Source organism: Phyllobates terribilis, unplaced genomic scaffold (assembly GCF_046119375.1).
Source record: "Phyllobates terribilis strain yellow unplaced genomic scaffold, ASM4611937v1 Scaffold_11__3_contigs__length_659146591, whole genome shotgun sequence".
Lineage (NCBI taxonomy): Eukaryota > Metazoa > Chordata > Amphibia > Anura > Dendrobatidae > Phyllobates > Phyllobates terribilis.
The window spans coordinates 487,867,224-487,879,926 of NW_027362771.1; the positions used below are offsets into that span (position 1 = coordinate 487,867,224).

At 43.5% G+C, this 12,703-nt stretch overlaps 1 protein-coding gene across 2 annotated transcripts in view; it reads left to right on the forward strand.

Moving 5' to 3' along the window:
* The window catches only part of FRMD5 (FERM domain containing 5), a 72,025-nt gene extending 59,807 nt beyond the window's left edge, over window positions 1-12,218 (forward strand). For both annotated transcript variants that reach the window (XM_073653509.1, XM_073653510.1), the window contains 6 exons: window positions 888-951; window positions 1,955-2,046; window positions 2,486-2,560; window positions 3,983-4,051; window positions 4,146-4,252; window positions 10,739-12,218. In XM_073653509.1, coding sequence (XP_073509610.1) covers window positions 888-951; window positions 1,955-2,046; window positions 2,486-2,560; window positions 3,983-4,051; window positions 4,146-4,252; window positions 10,739-11,286 — 955 coding nt within the window. In that variant the 3' untranslated portion in view covers window positions 11,287-12,218. The remainder of the gene's footprint in view (window positions 1-887; window positions 952-1,954; window positions 2,047-2,485; window positions 2,561-3,982; window positions 4,052-4,145; window positions 4,253-10,738) is intronic.
* The last annotated feature ends 485 nt before the right edge of the window (window positions 12,219-12,703 follow it).

Genomic DNA, 12,703 nt, shown 5'->3' on the forward strand with positions numbered 1-12,703 from the left:
GATGAGCAAGTATATTCTGTTAACCCTTTTGACGAGCATGCTCGGGTGGTCGCCGAGTATCTTCAGCGTGCTCGGCCGTTATTTTTTAGTCACTCTGTGCGCACGATTTGCGACTGTTTGACAGCTTTAATACGTGATGATTGCCTAAGAAACAGGCATTCCTCACATGTATTAAAGCTGTCAAACAGTCGCAAATCATGCGCACAGAGTGACTAAAAAATAACGGCCGAGCACGCTGAACATACCCGGAAAACCCCCGAGCATGCTCGTAAATCTCGAGTAACGAGCATGCTCGCTCATCACTACTCCTGACTTCCCCAGACAAACGGACCATTGGATCAGTCGAGCGTTCATGTGTTTTCAATAGGGAGAAAGACAATATCAGACTCTGATGGTCTCACAAAAGGATCAGGTGCTTAAATTCACCTTGTGTCTGGGGGTCTCTACATCAGATGGTCGGCAATGCATGAGGGTCATAGGCCACAATGGGAACACTTTGGATTTAGAGTAAAGATTTCAGGGATTACGAGCCATAATTGCGTTTAAAAGATTATATTAATATGGCCCATATCTGAATACAGATACCACCACCGACGAGGACACTGACATTATACAATGCCTAGACATGCTGGTGTATTTTCCTTGTGTAATCGTATTTAGTAATTGGACAAATCTTTCTACCACAATCACAACCCATCGACCTGATCAGCCTCTGTGTGGTCTCGCTTCATAAGCCCCCCATCCTCTGCTGTCACCCGTCCTCTAGTAATGTTCCCCTCTTCGCACCCCCATGCCAGCCTCTTGCACTTGTTCTTGTCTTATGTCCTGTCGTTCCGTTTTTCCTTGTGGAAGTCTTTGTGATTTTTATTTCTTTTTGTTTGTTTCAGGAGTGATGCCACAAAAATGAAATTTGAAGGAAAAACTTTTCATTTATATGTGAGAGAGAAGGAGGTAAAATGTTAATATATACCCTGACAGACTGGTATATACATAAGGACTGGTATATATACTGGGTGACTAGATGATGTGAAAATCTCCATATATTTCTATATATACACTAACTGACTGGAATGTTTATTACACCTGATCATCACTAATTAGGGGCTGTGAGCTAAAGCTATATACGATATATACCTTTACTGAATGACTGATGTGTATACATACAGAATGGGACAGGTATACACACCAACTCAAATTCCAGTATTGCATATGTCCAAAAATTTGGACATACATTATTTTTGGATTTATTCCAGTTAAGAACTGGATCTTTTCATATAGGGTTTTTATCGCTTTTCACCTTTCAAAGCGCTCAAGATTGCACAAGGAAAGTCTCTTTTATGTTGAAAATTTCCAATTTGATGGCGTCACCCTTTCGTTTTCTCATGAAAAACATACTTTCATCAACTCTGGAAAGTATAAAAAGGTGGAGAGCCACAATATATGTTGCTCTTTTCTAAATGTTATTGGTATAACTTATACAATGACTGAATGGGATCGGTTGCAGAATGTTGTCACTTTTGTGTTATATTTTTTTTTTCTACACATTCATTTATTATCACCTTTTATTTCTAAATTACCAGCGTTTTACTCAGCTTTGTACATTATAGAAGAGAGAGGATAAGCTGCAAACTCTACATGAGAAAAATAAAGACGACCCCTTATCACATTGTAGACTTTTTGGCCCTTATTTCTTCAGTACTCCGGGCTCCAGCCTTCATGTGTGCATTACTATTCATTTCTGAGTGTGTGTATTCATCAGTCATATAAGCCCTATATATACCAGTCAGTCAGGATATATATAATGTACATGGGCAACCAACTATCAGATAGCGAGGCTGTCAAATTTTAGGCCCTTCCCTTGTCAGGAGTGACATGATTTGACAGCACTTTATTTGTTCTTGTTGGATCTGTTACATTTAGCCTAAAATTTACATTTCCATGTCTGTCTCTGTAGGAAAAGCGCTTGGTGCTGACGTTCCTGGCCCCCACTCCAGAGGCCTGCAAACACCTGTGGAAATGTGGCGTGGAGAACCAGTCTTTCTACAAGTCAGTCTTCTGCTTTAGGTTATGTGCACACGATCAGGATTTGCTTGCAGAAATTTCTGCAAGGTTCTGCACCTCTTGGCAGCAAAAACACTTCGGAAAATCTGCAGCATTTTTCATGCGTTTTCATGCATTTTTGATGCATTTTTGCCAATGCATTGTATAGGAAAAACGCACAAAGAATGGACATGCTGCTTCTTTAAACACATGAAATTCTGTAATGAAAAATACCGATCATGTGCACAGACCTTACAAAATATCATACAAAATGCTGGCATAAGGCTTGCAATGCGTTTTTGGGGCCAATTCCACGCAGATTTACTCCATCAAAAACACATAAAAAACGCACCGTGTGCACATAGCTTTATACTCCACACATTGTCCTGTATACCCAATGGGTCCTTCTGTTTCCACATCTTCTCACCACTTTCTCTCTCTGCAGACTTGAAAACTCCAACCAGGTCCGCACTGTTTCTAGTAGTAACTTGTTCTTTAAAGGGAGCCGCTTTCGATACAGGTAAGTAAAAGGTGGAAAATGCTTTTTGATTTTTTTTTTTTATTCTAAAACAAGTTGCAAGAATTAGGCTGGGGCTACATGATGACTCTGGCCACGACACATATTACATGACCAAAGTTCATGCTACACAGCAGGGCAAAGCAAGTTAATGGGTCTCATTGCAACCCCGAGGGTAGTGACGGCAACCAGCAAGTTGCAAAATATCCGAAATGCTTGGACTTTTTGTGACGTGTTGCATCTGCAGTACCCTTGGTGTCGCAGTGTGACCCCATTCACTTTTGTTGCACTGCAATGTAGCAGTGACACCTAGCCAACTTTAGCAGCGTGATACATGTTGTTAAAGTCACTGTGTAGCCCCAGCCTTATTCTCACTGAAGAGGATCACCCACTATTTCCCCAGGAAAATGTGCTACTGATCATTTATCAATGCCGACGCCCTCATACGCATCAATGGACCCTAAAGTTAAAGGAGTATTCCCATCTCCAAGATCCTATCCCAATATGTAGTAGGTGTAACAATAATAATATTAGCAAATACCTCCAATTAGAAATGTAGTATAGTTTTTCTGATTCGCTATGTCTCTTTCCTCATGTTCTGGGCATTGCAGGACCTTAGGTATCCATGGTTACGACCACTAGCAACTAGCTAACTAACTCACTATATTAGTGGCCGTAACCATGTATGCCTATGGTCCTGCAATGACTGCACAGGGGGTAAGAGACATTTTGAATCAGAAGAACTATACTACATTTCTAATTGGATGTATTTGCTAATATTATTATTATTATTATTACACCTACTACATATTGGGATAAGATCTTGGAGATGGGAATACCCCTTTAAGTTCCCACTATGAATTTTTGGGGAGTTTCTCAGTCTGCGTATTTTCGCTGCACAGAAAATGCAGCGTCTTACTGTTCCAGCAAAGAGGATGGGATTTATAAAAAATCTCGTGCCCACTTTGCTTTTTTTTTCCACTGCGTAAACTGACCTGCGGCACGTGTTTTACATCTGCAATGCATGTGCATTTTTAGTGCCTTTCCACTGCTTGTAATCCACACATAACTGTATCAATAAAGTTTTGTCAAAGCCATATACCAGGAAGTATCAAAATCAAAGCAGCTTTATTTATAACATGACATACTAAAAAGAGACAAAAATTGCAATATCAAAATCGTTATAAAACACAATAATGAAAAATGCAAGTCACCTAATTTAGCCAATTGGTGCAGAAAATCTGCAATATCAAAAACTTATTGTGGAAAGTAGCTTTACGGAAGGGTGTATAGGGGTCATTCAGCCACATAAGCTCTGTTCCAATTTTTCATAGTGATTCTAACTCTAGAATATTTGTCTTCCCCCTCCCCGGTTGTATGTAGCATTCTTGTTTTCCACTTCCAAATCTTAATATATTTCCCTAGTGGTCGAGTTGCTAAAGAAGTAATGGAATCAAGTGCCAAAATCAAGAGGGAACCTCCTGAAATTCACAGGTACATACTATTTACCAAAACTCAATTGTTCCTTCCCAATTGCTTACAGTGTTCCTTAAAGGGGATGACATATTCTGTCTTGTTTGTGGTGCAGAGCGGGAATGGTGCCGAGCCGTAGTTGTCCCACAATTAGTCATGGACTGAGGTTAAGTAGTGTTCCCCGGACACGGAGACGTGCTGTTCATATATCCATCATGGAGGGTAGGTATCGCTTTAAATGTTTTTCAGGCACAAATCTACACATAATGTTTATTTTTTTGTTATTTAGATTAAAGGCTATCATTAGATCATCATGAGGAGAACATAATTTTACCTCTGTACAAGTCACTAGTGCGACCACACTTAGAATACTGTGTACAGTTCTGGTCTCCGGTGTATAAGAAAGACATAGCTGAACTAGAGAGGGTGCAGAGAAGAGCGACCAAGGTTATTAGAGGACTGGGTGGTCTGCAATACCAAGACAGGTTATTACACTTGGGGTTATTTACTGTGGAAAAAAGAAGGCTTAGGGGTGATCTTATTACTATGTACAAGTATATGAGGGGACAGTACAAAGACCTTTCTACTGATCTTTTTACTCTGAGGCCTGAGACGGGGACAAGGGGGCATCTTCTACGTCTGGAGGAAAGAAGGTTTAATCATAATCACAGACGCGGATTCTTTACTGTAAGAGCAGTGAGACTATGGAACTCTCTGCCGCATGATGTTGTAATGAGTAATTTGCTGCTAAGATTTAAGAAGGGCATGGATGCCTTTCTTGAAAAGTATAATATTACAGGTTATATATACTAGATTCCTTGATAGGGCGTTGATCCAGGGAACTAGTCTGATTGCCGTATGGAGTCAGGAAGGAACTTTTTCCCCAATGTGGAGCTTAGTGTTTGCCACATGGTTTTTTTTTTGCCTTCCTCTGGATCAACATGTTAGGCTATGGGTTGAACTAGATGGACTTAGTTTTTAAGGTTGAAGGAAGACTATGTTAATAAATGAGTTTCCAAAAAGTTACGGTACAGCAGGAATGTACTCACCTGTTCTGTGCCGCTCTGCCCTGGTAATGCCTGTCCGCTCTGCAGTGATGCCCAGTGGTTATGTCACTCGGCTGTGACACTTTCATGTGCAGCACATGACTGCCGAGACAAGTAACATACATAGTAACATAGTTTTAAGGTTGAAGGAAGACTAAGTCCATCCTTGGTTGCTCTTCTCTGCACCCTCTCTAATTCAGCTATGTCTTCCTTATACACCGGAGACCAGAACTGTACACAGTATTCTAAGTGTGGTCGCACTAGTGACTTGTATAGAGGTAAAATTATGTTCTCCTCATGAGCATCTATGCCTCTTTTAATGCATCCCATTATTTTATTTGCCTTTGCAGCAGCAGCAGCCTGACACTGGCCACTAAACGTGAGCTTGTTGTCCACCAATACACCCAGGTCTTTTTCAGTTACAGTTTTGCCCAGTGTTTTACAATTAAGCATATAATTATACATTTTATTTCCTCTGCCCAAATGCATTACCTTACATTTATCCCCATTAAAGCTCATTTGCCATTTATCAGCCCAAGCTTCTAGTTTACATACAGTGCCTACAAGTAGTATTCAACCCCCTGCAGATTTAGCTGGTTGACACATGCGGAATTAACTTGGCATTGTGACATTTGTACTGTAGATCAGCCTGGAAGTGGGAAATGCACTGCAGCAAATTTTTTTTTTTTTTTTTAAAACGTAAAAAGTTAATTCAGAGTGTCATTTATTATTCAACCCCTCAAACCACAAGAATTCAGTTTGGTCCCCCTAAAGTATTAAGAAGTAGTTCAGGCACCAAGAATAATGAGCTTCACATGTGTGGATTAAAGATCTCTTTTGCCAGCCTTTTCTGACTATTTAAGACCCTCCCCAAACTTGTGAACAGCACTCAGACATGGTCAACATGGGAAAGACAAAGGAGCATTCCAAGGCCATCAGAGACAAGATCGTGGAGGGTCACAAGGCTGGCAAGGGGTTCAAAACCCTTTCCAAGGAGTTGGGCCTACCTGTCTCCACTGTTGGGAGCATCATCCGTAAGTGGAAGGCTTATGGAACTACTGTTAGCCTTCTACGGCCAGGACAGCCTTTGAAAGTGTCCTCCCGTGCCGAGGCCAGGCTTGTCCAAAGAGTCAAGGCTAACCCAAGGACAACAAGGAAGGAGCTCCGGGAAGATCTCATGGCAGTGGGGACATTGGTTTCAGTCAATACCATAAGTAACGTACTCCATCGCAATGGTCTCCGTTCCAGACGAGCCCGTAAGGTACCTTTACTTTCAAAGCGTCATGTCAAGGCTCGTCTACAGTTTGCTCATGATCACTTGGAGGACTCTGAGACAGACTGGTTCAAGGTTCTATGGTCTGATGAGACCAAGATCGAGATCTTTGGTGCCAACCACACACGTGACGTTTGGAGACTGGATGGCACTGCATACGACCCCAAGAATACCATCCCTACAGTCAAGCATGGTGGTGGCAGCATCATGCTGTGGGGCTGTTTCTCTGCCAAGGGGCCTGGCCATCTGGTCCGCATCCATGGGAAGATGGATAGCACGGCCTACCTGGAGATTTTGGCCAAGAACCTCCGCTCCTCCATCAAGGATCTTAAGATGGGTCGTAATTTCATCTTCCAACAAGACAACGACCCAAAGCACACAGCCAAGAAAACCAAGGCCTGGTTCAATAGGGAAAAAGTCAAGGTGTTGGAGTGGCCTAGTCAGTCTCCTGACCTTAACCCAATTGAAAACTTGTGGAAGGTGCTCAAGAATAAAGTCCACATGAGACACCCAAAGAACCTAGATAACTTGGAGAAGATCTGCATGGAGGAGTGGGCCAAGATAACTCCACAGACCTGTGCCGGCCTGATCAGGTCTTATAAAAGACGATTATTAGCTGTAATTGCAAACAAGGGTTATTCCACAAAATATTAAACATAGGGGTTGTATAATAATTGACCCACACTTTTATGTTTAAAATTTAATAAAATTCAACTGAGCAACATAACTTTTTGGTTTGTAAGATTTATGCTTCTGTTCATAAAACCTACTCTCGTTTGCAGTTTGAAGGCTCTAACTTATTTGCATCTTATCAAACTTGCTAAATCTGCAGGGGGTTGAATACTACTTGTAGGCACTGTAGATCCTCCTGTAGTATAAAATTGTCTTTCTCTGTATTGATTACCCTGCAGACTTTAGTGTCATCTGCAAATATTGAAATATTACTCTGTATACCCCCTACAAGGTCATTAATAAATGTTAAAAAGAAGGGGGCCCAATACTGACCCCTGTGGTACCCCACTGTTAACTGAGACCCAGTCTGAGTGTTTTCCATTAATAACCACCCTTTGTTTCCTATCACTGAGCCAATTCTTAACCCACATACATATATTTTCCCCTATCCCCATTGTTCTCATTTTATGTATCGACCTTTTGTGTGGAACCGTATCATGGTTCTCGTCTAGCCATGTCTCAGATATCCCCACCATGTCATAATTATTTTCCAACAAAATTAATTCTAATTCCTCCATTTTGTTGGTGTGTCTTCTGGCATTAGTGTACATGCATTTTATGTATCTCTCTGTACCTCTATTCCTTCTTACTTTATTGACTGTTCTAACCCCACCCCCAGTTTCTTTATTTGTGCCCAGGTCACTATCTGCACTATCTTTCCCACCTATAAAATGAATACCCTCCCCCCCCAATCCCTAGTTTAAACACTCCTCCAACCTTCTAGCCATTTTCTCCCCCAGCACAGCTGCACCCTCCCCATTGAGGTGCAGCCGGTCCCTAGCATAGAGTCTGTAGCCAACTCTCTAGGAACCCAAATCCCTCCTTCCTACACCAGTTCTTGAGCCACTTATTTATCTCCCTAATCTCCCGTTGCCTCTCTGGCGTGGCACGTGGTACAGGTAGTATTTCAGAGAATACCACCTTGGAGGTCCTTGCTTTAAGCTTGCTGCCTAATTCCCTGAAATCATCTTTACCTTCTACCTACCTCTAACTTTGTCATTTGTGCCAATGTGCACCATGACTGCTGGGTCCTCACCTGCCCCTCCCAGTAATCTGTCAACTCGGTCTGAGATCTGCCGAACAACTTATTGGGGTGTGCCAGATCAGGACTAGCCTCCCTGGCACTCTTCCCTCTACCCCCCCCCCCCTTCTAGCTGTCACCCAGCTAGCTGCCTCACTGTCCTGCAGCTCCCTACTACCACCCTCCCCCTCATCTACCCCAGTGAGCAGATGCTCAGTGAGCAGCAGACTCCTTTCCATATTGTCAATGGATCTCTGTGTTGCCAGCTGCTCATTTAGATCCAGTACCTGGGCTTTTAAACGCACAACGTGCACACATCTCGCACAGCAGTATGCAACCCCGACCAGCTGTTCAAGGATTGCATACATGTGGCAAGATGTACACTGGATAGCATTGCCAATAATGGAGCTCATTTCCTAATGGGGGTTGCACTAGACAGAAATGTTAGGTAAAAAGAAATGTAAAGAATTAATAAAATACAGACAGCAATTCAGTCTAAATTCTTCCCTTCCAAACTCCCTGAATCCTAAGTCACTGAACAACAAGTCACACACTTACTTCCGTTTGCACTTACGCTCCGGTCACACTCAGCTCATTCACAGTGTTTGGCTGCAGCCGTCATGTGACCGATCGATGTGACGCCATTGCTCCAGTGCTGGCAGGAGCCGAGGGCTATTGAACAGGGAAATAATGGTTCTTTTATTACTTTAGATCAATTCATTTTCTTGGGCAAATTTTTAAAAATTCCAGACAACCTCTTCCCTGTTATAGGACATTCCATGATATGGATTTTTTTTATATCAGTTTGTTATTTTATTTTACATTTGTATGCACTTGTGGATTTTGCTAGAGATCAGCTGGTATTCCACAATGAGGGGCTCTCTGTTTGCGATTTTGACTTCCCCACAGAAAACCCACAGTAAATAGCAACACAAGTGAGCTTACCCTTAGGCCACATTCCCACAATGAGCTTCTGGTGGGTTTTTTACGCTGTGTGTTCTCGAAAAAATTGCAAGTAACCGGTTTTACTTAATGGGTGCAGAAATGGTGCAACATGGAAAACTCACCTAAACCTCAAGCTCATAGTGGGAACACAACTTCTTTTTCAGACAGATTCTGCTTGGAATCTGCTGCAAAATCAGCACAAAAAAAGAACATAATGCCTTGCAATGTAAAAACCACATTGTTCTGCACATGTTCAGTGTTTTGTTACTTCTTCTAACTGCTTGAGGATTCGGAAACCGTGAAGCAGTTAGAAGGAGTAGTGTGCTCATTCTTCAGTCTCCTGTTAGTTATAGTTTAAATTACAGAAAAAAGCACTCGCAAAACCAACATGGAAACTGCCTGCCATTGCTGGCTTTTTTCTGAAGCAGCATCCCCTAGGAAAACCTAAGCGTCTTAAAGACTTCATGTGCACATACCCTACCACAATGTAAAAAACTACAATGTAGCTGAACTAGTCGCCTTACACCACATGGTGAATGGGGCACATCCATACTAGTACCTACACCCATCACTGGGGGAGCATAATAATGCTTAGTGTATCTAAGTGAGTCCTTTATTAGTTTTTATTGATTTCCTACTATTGCATGAATGTCTGTGTATATGGCACTATTTCTTCAGTATATTCCACAATACATCTTAGTGGAGCATTGGGTGCTAAGTATGAGGACGTTCTGTTTGCATCCATCATTCCCATATTATGCTTAGTGTATTTTCGAGGTTGGTGTACAGATATATCCATCAGTACAATAGGAACAGCAACTTGCCAAGGTTCACACACTGCAGTTCAGAAACCCTGTGCAGAATAACTACCTGAATACTGAAGGGTTAACTCACATAGAAATCCTCTCCATGTGGATGAGGACATGAGTCTGGGAAGTCGGACCGTGTCTGTAAGGAGCTGCCGTGCCATGGGGGAGTGGTATATGACAGCTGGGGCAAGGGGTCTCCTGATTCTGCTCAGTAGTAAATATACTGGTTCCCAAAATAGCGTCCAGGAGCCAGAAGCTTCACCTTGTATGTCAGAGCATAGGGAGAGGGGAGGTGGGGTGACACAGTCCGGAGATGAGGAGAGCCAGACGCCGAGAGGGAAGAGAAAGAGAAGGTTATAGAAAGTGTCTAGAAAGAGGGGCAGGCAAGTGCGGGTGATCAGGGCGAGACGTGCGGGTAGGAACATACGTGAAAGTGGTAATAGGAAGTGAGTGCGACTAGATATAAGGGCTATCCTCCATTCATCATGGTGAAGTGTCTCATCCGTATCAAAACCAAAGTGAACGTTCACCTGCGTATGATCAATCACTGTTACCGCGATGTGAAGATTCGGGTGCTGAGTCTGGGGCCTCGGCTTTTGGGTAGAGCATTGGGGGCATTGCCCCTCTTCCCAGCTCTTACTGCAGCCATCCCTGTGTTCACTACACCACCTGCAACATCGAGAGAAAAGGGGATTTCAGAGGAAGCAGGAGGGCTCCCAGCACCACATGTGCCAGCTGCGAATGTGAGGGAAACTGGAATAAAAGGTAAATATACCAGTGTGGATCCTGGCTGTATCCCGATCCTTTATTGTGCTCATTCATGTGTGGTCTGTTGTGCGTGTCTACATTATTGTCTTTCTCTAAGTGTCGCTGTTCCCCCAGGTCTGGAGTCTCTACGTGACAGTGCCCACTCCACTCCGGTTCGTTCTTCTGACAACCTTGATGCTTTATCTCCTTGCTCCTCCCGGGAGACGGTGATCAGCGACGAGGCATACACTCCGTGTTCCAGCATCCTTCCTACTCCCGTGTCTGATTCCAACCTTGAGCTATCAATTGGGCAGCAGGTGAATGGTACAACCTGTACAACCCAGAACGAGGAGAGTGACCTGGCTGCTCCCAGCATTACTGACCTGGAGATACCCCCGCCGGCTCTGCCCGGCCCAGAGCGAGCAAGTCAAAGGGAACCTGAACAAGAACAGGCAAATAAGTTTCTACAAAGTGTTCTGCGGCTGCTTGCAGTCACTCTGTGTCTTCTGTTGGCATTACTGTTGTTGCTGGTTATATTGGCAGAGTCTGACCTGGAATTAGCATTTTTGAGGGACATCAGGTTGACCCCTGAATTCCAGCAGTTTCATTATCAATACTTCTGTCCTCTGCGCCGATGGGTATCATGCAAACTTCATCCTCTCATTCGCCTCATTGACTCCTGATGTCACATGCAGTGGCCCTCATTGACTGTGTGGAGTGATGTCTTCCAGTGTCCTCCCCTTCTCACCCCTGTCTTGTCTCACAGACCCTTCATAATACAAAGGTTGTCAGAATAAACCTTTGCTTAGGGTTGTCCAGTGTGAATGGATGGATGACGATGAGAGAGGTGGAGGGTACCCCGAGACATTGCATGGGGCTTCTGTAGCCACTTTCAGCTGTGTAATCTCACACCCATGGATCCTAAATATGGGTCAGGCAGGATTACATTTCCTCCACTCGATGAGTCAGACTAAGGTTTCTAGCCACATGCAGCAGCCCGGCCAGCGGCCAGGAATGGACACTTGATAGCAGATGTGCTGCAGGCTGTCAATACCTTACTTACTTCTGAATTACAATTTCCAGTGTGACCCAAGCGGTTAATGTAAAGATAAAAGTGGTCAGGAGTAGGAACATTGGGGGGAAATTTATTAACAAAGCGCCCAAACCTGTCTAACATATCTTCAAGATGAGCCACATTTATCACACATTATGCGCCATGGTGAAAGATTTGGCCCAGTTTTTGCTTGTCTCGTAATTCCATTCACTGGCTTGTTCCACTGCCTGGTCCTCCGTGACAGCCGGTCTTTACTTCTGTGCCCAACATCATGGGCACCTCTGATGGCGTGACACACATCACGAGGTCGTGTGAGGCAACGTCATGATGAAGTCGGTCCTAGTAAGCGCGAGAGGTTCCCTGGATGCCAAGTCGATCATGCTGGGCGCACAAGTGAAGTCCAGCTGCCACTGGACGCCTGACCTGGGCGGCCTGAATCAGATTGCTCATCTTTATCTACTTTCATGCTGTGACTATATTAATGTATCAGCCCCACAGGTTATTCGGGTCCTAGTAACAGTAGGACCCCTACCTAAGGCAAGTGTAAGGCCACAGCCCCACTATCAGTATTTGATCAGTATTTTTTCTCAGGAGTGGGTGATAAATGCAGAATTGGTGACTTGTTTCTATTATACCTTTTCTCTGATTGTTCCTCACCTGGTTTTGGCTCCCACTCATGAGAAAAAATACTGACTGAATACTGACCAGATACTGATAGTGGGGCCGTGGCCTTACAGTAAAAGGTATTTAGGGTTCCAATGGCTACATGACATTATCATGTCAGATCGGCACAGGAAGACCCACAACGGAGGTACCTGTCAATCACTGGTTTGCTATGGTTTTCTGTGGATTATTTCCCCTTAGCTTTGATCCCAGCTCACACTGTATCAGCCTGCATTGTGCGGACCCAGGTACAATTAGTGATAGCATAAAACTAATGAAATTCCCTGATCTAGCTCTGTCTAGTGTAAGTAAAAGCAAGTGCCTGGTTAGTAGCAGGTCACAGCACCTATTTACACCATATCTTACATGATCATGAGCTGTAG